This window comes from Penaeus chinensis, chromosome 34, assembly GCF_019202785.1.
Source record: "Penaeus chinensis breed Huanghai No. 1 chromosome 34, ASM1920278v2, whole genome shotgun sequence".
NCBI lineage: Eukaryota > Metazoa > Arthropoda > Malacostraca > Decapoda > Penaeidae > Penaeus > Penaeus chinensis.
Genome location: NC_061852.1, coordinates 36,761,018 through 36,767,486, shown reverse-complemented (window position 1 = coordinate 36,767,486; position 6,469 = coordinate 36,761,018). Strand labels below are relative to the sequence as shown.

Here is a 6,469-nt window from a genome sequence, read left to right as displayed (position 1 = left end):
TTTAAAACCTTGTTCGAGGAGTTTCCTTTGGCCAGACGAGGAGAGAAAGGGGGTCAGTTGTTCAGGCTTAGCAACAACAACTTTGTAGCCATTGTGAACCTTGAAGCAGTGAGTTACAGCAACTTCTGTGAGGGAGAAGATTTTCTGGAGAGCCACCTCACAGGAGATAGGCTCCCCAGAATATGATAATTTGATTACGTGACCCATGACATAGCGCGAGGGTGATGATGATGGGTGAGGGAGGGAAGTCTAGCAGGGCTAATTGACAGGGCGATGAAAGGGCGGATTGCGGTATCAAAAAGGGAGACACACCGGGCAATAAGCAGTCTTTGTATGTTAGGGCCGGTCGGGGTTGAACCCTGCCGAACGGGAATTAACCCTTATGCGTTCGGCCGGCACCTCGCAGCAAAACTGCAAATTGCCACAGTGCTTCGTATTTTTAATTATAAGCACTCTGGCCTATAATTAAAAATACTAGCCTCAAAGCAAGTAGTGTGCAATAACACCCAAAGTTATCACACAAGGCCAAGGTCGTCTTTGCGTGGGGTGTCAAACAATCTCTCTACAAAGAAACCACGCAAAAACCTTGGGACCTAGAGGTCCTGAGAGCCCTAATTTTCGGATATACAACAACAACAACAAAGTTAAAAGAAAAGACCCGTTACCGGGGGGGAAAGAAGGCGAGAGAGGGGAAGGATAAAGGGGGGGATCGAAAAGATGATTTAGTAAGAGAAAAAAGAGTCGGGGCTTAACCCAACATGCGGGGTAAAAGTTGGGGGGCATAGCTGACCGGGAGGTAGAAAGGAGGATAAAGGCTGGAGAGGGAGGCCCCGCGCCATCTGTGCGCGCGTGGCCCTGACATGGCGGGATTCGCCTGGCATGAGCGAACTCATGGGTCGGCGAGTCCACATGCCCGGGCTGCGGCGCGCACTCGGCTAACGGTAGGTTGGGAGCGGAGAGGGCGGCCTGCCAGGCGCCATCGGGGCCCCACCGTGCACGGACTTCTCGCCCATGGCAACGGTGGCGCCCTCGGCTAACCGGGAGACTGCGAGGGTGAAATACGAGTGAGATCGCTAATCAGAGGCTATCTCCCACGCCCGCGTCGAGCAGAGATTTCTCTCTGTCGGCGGCAGGACTTCCAGGGAGACGTGCTCTGGCGATCTCACCACGCCTGGATTAGCAACACTGGCCATGACATCTCCTCCCCCACTCGCGCGTTGCCACTCCTTACGGCAAAGGAGCCACGGTCATGGCAGGGTGCAGGCGGCAGATGTCACGTGTCGGAAATCCGAAACCAGTGAGATTGAGGTAAGGATTAGGATGAGGGACGCTTACGCTATGGAAGGATGATGAGATGGGGCGTGGGCGAGGTTGAGGTTACGCACGGAAGAGAGAGAGAGGGGGGGGGAAGGGAGTTAAAAACGGGATAGGGCTCTCTTAAGAGGGGTTATTTTAATTAGGAGATTAAAAGGGGGAGTTTTGGAGAAAACATCCACCATAAAAAGTACTTATAAACTAGGGGAATTAAAACATGAATGGTAAAAAAACTAAAAAAACGTAAAAAACTTAATAAAATGTAACACAAGAACACAAGTAAAATTGAAAGCTTAAAAAAGGATAGGCAGCAAATTTACGCTGCTCGACATCCGCGCTCGCGAGACCCGGCAACAATCGCGCCGGAGCGTGATTGGCCGAGCTGTGGGGAGCGCGGGTGCCGAGTTTATAGTAAAAAGCGCCGAAGCTTTTTTAACTTAAGTTTTATAAAAGTATAAGAATTAAAAATACGAACGAAACAAGGGAGGAGGATGGGTGAAAGACGTGAAGGAAGTATGAGAAGCACACAAAGGAAAAGATGATGCTGCCAAGCCAGGAACTGGCCCCTGTTCATCGCCTCGGTCTGGCGAGAAGACATCGCGGCCAGGGCCGCCCTTCTTCTCCTGAAGAAGGCATGGTCTACCCAGACGGGCAACCAAAACGCGAGGTTTGTAGTTGTTGTTTACATAGCCTCCTGCGCCAGGGAGAGGCACAGAAGCATTTCTCGTGATCGTGAGGTGATCGTGGGGACGACACAACTCGTCCCCAGCCCATAGTACAGATCCATGTGGGTGCTTTATTCTGATTGATCTGTAGCTTGTGTGCATTTGTATGTAATGTGGGTCTGAGTGCGTGTGTGTGTGAGAGGAGGGTGTGTAAGGGCTTTGAACAGGTGCAGTTTGGCGTGGGAGGCAGCTCATCTAATTGTCAGCACGCCATTTAAAGTAGGTCAAGCTGACGCTGACCCACTTTTCGTGGCGTTTGCTGCTCCCGGAACCGAGGCCGCGGACGAGTCCGAGCCCCGTCCCCCTCGAGGTCCGGGAGGGACTCCTGAGAGAGGGAGACGTGGAATTCTCGGGAATCGGCGGACCAATTCCCGATGTTTCCTAGTCCCCCGAGGTTCCCCCCAACGGGGAGAACAGCTAGCGAGGTAGCCCCCGCTTCGACCTCAGGGAGGTCGATTTGGAGGCTATCCTCGCTATCGGAGTCCCCCAGAATGGTGTTGTCATGGTGACCACGAGGGGGTGCGGTGGTCGCCGGGGGCAGTGGGTCTTTCTTGTCTTTCTTCTTGTGCGTGTTTAGTGGTGATGGTAGTTTGCGTTTGTGTTCGTTTGTGTTTTTTGTAGTATTTGGTTGTGAGCTTAGTTTTGGTTGGCGTTGTGGTTGTGGTTGTGGGAGTAGGTGTGTGCGGGAGGTAGAGGGCTGTGGTTGTGTGGTGGTCGCCGGTCTATCCTCGGTGTTTGTATTTGTTTGTGTGTGATATTCAGCTATGTATAGGTCTTCATCTTCAAAGATTTCCCTGGGAATCACAATGTTAGGGAGGTTGTTTCTTTGTAGGAGTACAGGGACAATGTCTGCGAATCTTTGTGCTTTGTATTTGGCAGCTATCAAAGCTACGTGTAGTATAGTTTGTATTTTAGTGTTAATGTCAGGTGTGAGAGTGTTGGTTTGGGGGAACTGAGGTGGGGGAGGCATTGTGGTTCTCGGGGGAATCGTGGGAGGTCTTGTGGTGATGGGTGTAGATGTCTGTAGGGGTTGTTGAACTGTTGAGGCGTATGTTGGGTTGGTGTTTTGTTTAAGTGCTTGTCTTTTCGTCTTCAGTATCTCTTTCCGTGTAGGGCAAGACCCGCTGACGGCGGCGTGCTGCCCCTCACAGTTGCAACATTTGGTGGGCTTGTTGCAAGTGGCGAAGAAGTGCCCAACTTCGCCACAACGACTGCACCTTTGTTCGTGTGTACATGTGTGTTTTTTGTGATTGTATCTGTAGCACTTCAGGCATTGATCAATCTGAATGAAGCACTCAGGTTCTATGTTATAGGTGGGGACGGATGTGTTAAACATCACGATCCCACGAGAAATTAGTTTCTGTGCCTCTTCAGGCGATGAGCATCGGATCTTGACGATCCGAGATTCAGGAGGTTTGTAAATGTCAACTACAGTGACATCGTTTTTGGCTGTAATTTCCGCCTGAATGGCCTCACACGATCGTGGCGGGATTGTTTTGTCGATCTTTTTTGCCACGACCGTGCATTTTGCCTTGGTTTCAGGGGAAGGAGTGGGTTTAAAGCCCTTAGCAGCGAGTTTTCTTTGGCCAGATGAGGAGAGGAAGGGGGTCATTTGTTCTGGTTTGGCTACAACAACTTTAAAACCGTTGTGAACTTTAAAGCAGTGCGTGACGGCAACCTCTGTGATTTCAAAGATTTTCTGGAGAGCCACCTCACAGGAGATGGGCTCCCCAGAGTATGTTAATTTGATCATGTGACCCATGATCGCATAGCGTAAGGGTGATGGTGATGGGAAATTGGGGGAAGGCTAGCAAAGCTAATATGACAGGAACGTGGAACGGCGGAAAGTGGTTTCAAAAAAGGGAGGCACACTGAGCAATTAACAGTCTTTGTGTGTTAGGGCCGGTCGGGGTTGAACCCTGCCGAACGGGCGTGAACCCTTATATGTTCGGCCGGCACCTCGCAGTAAAACTGTCAATTGCCACAGTGCTTCGTGTTTTAATTGTAAGCACTCTGACCTACAATTAAAACACTAGCTCCAACGTGAGGTAAGCGTGATAACACCCAAAGTTATACACACAAGGCCAAGGTCGTCTTTGCGTGGGGTGTCAAATGATCTCTTCTAAGAGAAACCCACACAAAAACCTTGGGACCTAGTGGTCCTGAGAGCCCTGAATTTCGGCTCGACCGAGATCGGGTAAGGCTACCGCCGCGCCCCGTCTGCGTAGCGGCGAGGCGGCCGACTCAGATGAGCGCTCATCTTAACTGACCGCTGTGCAAATACAAACTCGCCTAGGCCTTGTTATTGACAAAAGCTCACATGTAAAATACTTTCAATTGATCGGGCCTTAGTAGTTTGTCCCAAGCTTCAACTTGGAATTGAACATAACGTCACCGAGGCTGCATTACAGGACCTGACATGTGCCGTATCTCTGGCAATATTTACCCAGTCAAAATAGGCGGGGTTAAGCCAGACTCTCGCAGCCACACGCGACTCCGCTAGGTCTCGCTCGCTCTCCTATAAATTGACGTCTTGAGCGTGTTCGCGTTTCATATCTGTATAGATACAAACTCGCAAAATGGCACGTACCAAGCAGACTGCACGTAAGTCTACCGGAGGCAAGGCCCCCCGCAAGCAGTTGGCCACCAAGGCAGCACGTAAGTCTGCCCCTGCTACCGGAGGTGTCAAGAAGCCCCATCGTTACAGGCCCGGAACTGTTGCCCTTCGTGAGATCCGTCGTTACCAGAAGAGCACTGAGCTCCTGATCCGCAAGCTGCCCTTCCAGCGCCTGGTCCGTGAGATTGCCCAGGACTTCAAGACTGACCTCCGCTTCCAGTCCTCTGCTGTCATGGCTCTGCAGGAAGCCTCCGAGGCTTACCTGGTCGGCCTCTTTGAGGACACCAACCTCTGCGCTATCCACGCTAAGAGGGTCACAATCATGCCTAAGGATATCCAACTTGCTCGCCGTATCCGCGGAGAGCGCGCCTAAGGTTTTGATTGCATACCTGCAACACAAAATCATAATCCTCGGCCCTTTTCAGGGCCTAAAGATTGTCTCCAGAGAGATGAAATTCAGACAAGTAGTGTAAAAGTTGTCAATTTACACAAACTAATATTGATAAGCATATATACATAAATATTATATCAATCTTGATAGCATACATACATACAGATGTACATACATACATACATACATACATACATACATACATACATACATACATACATACAAACATACATATACATACACAAACACACACACTAATATATATATATATATATATATATATATATATATATACATATATAAACACATATATATATATATATATATATATATATATATATATGAGAGAGAGAGAGAGAGAGTGTTATGTATGTATTAGTTATATAGGCATACACACACACTAAATGCTAATATGTATATATATATATATATATATATATATATATATATGAGATAGAAAGAGAGAGTGTATGTGTATGTATGTATGTATGTATGTATATTTATGTATATATAAATATATACATATATATATATATATATATATATACACACACACACACAAACATATATATTTAATATATATATATACATATATATATATATATATATATATATATATATATATATATATACACACATATATACATATATAAAAATAGAGAGAGACAGATTTATGTATATTTATATAGATAGATAACTATATATATATATAGATAAATAACTATATATATAGATAAATAACTATATATATAGATAAATAACTATATATATATAAATATATATATATATATATATATATATATATATATGAGAGAATGTATGTATGTATGTATGTATAAATAAATTATGTATGCATATATGTTTACGTATGTATACTTAGTTATGTATGCATATATGTTTATGTATGTATATATAGTTAGGTATGTATATATATACACACAACTATATAAATATGTACATATATGCATATGTGTATGTATATATATAGTTTTATATATATATATATATATATATATATATATGTATATAGATAGAATTCTGTATGTATATATAAATAATTATGTATGTGTGTATATATAGAAATCGGTATATATGTGTCTATACAGAAATCTGCATATATATATGTATAAGTATATATGTATGTACATATATATACATATATATATATATATATATATATATATATATATATATATATAGTATATATAGTATGCAAGAAAAATAGTATATATAGTATATATAGTATATATAGTATATATAGTATATATAGTATATATAATATATATAGTATATATAGTATATATAGTATATATAATATATATACTATATATAGTATATATAGTATATATAGTATATATAGTATATAGAATATATATAGTATATAGAATATATATATAGTATATAGAATATATATATAGTATA

General features: G+C 43.8%; 1 protein-coding gene across 1 annotated transcript; it reads left to right on the top strand.

The window, feature by feature from the left end:
- Positions 1–4,612: 4,612 nt before the first annotated feature.
- Positions 4,613–5,040, top strand: LOC125043840 (histone H3). The gene has a single exon (XM_047640168.1). It carries the CDS (start codon positions 4,619–4,621, stop codon positions 5,027–5,029), a length of 411 nt encoding a protein of 136 aa, XP_047496124.1. The 5' UTR covers positions 4,613–4,618; the 3' UTR covers positions 5,030–5,040.
- The last annotated feature ends 1,429 nt before the right edge of the window (positions 5,041–6,469 follow it).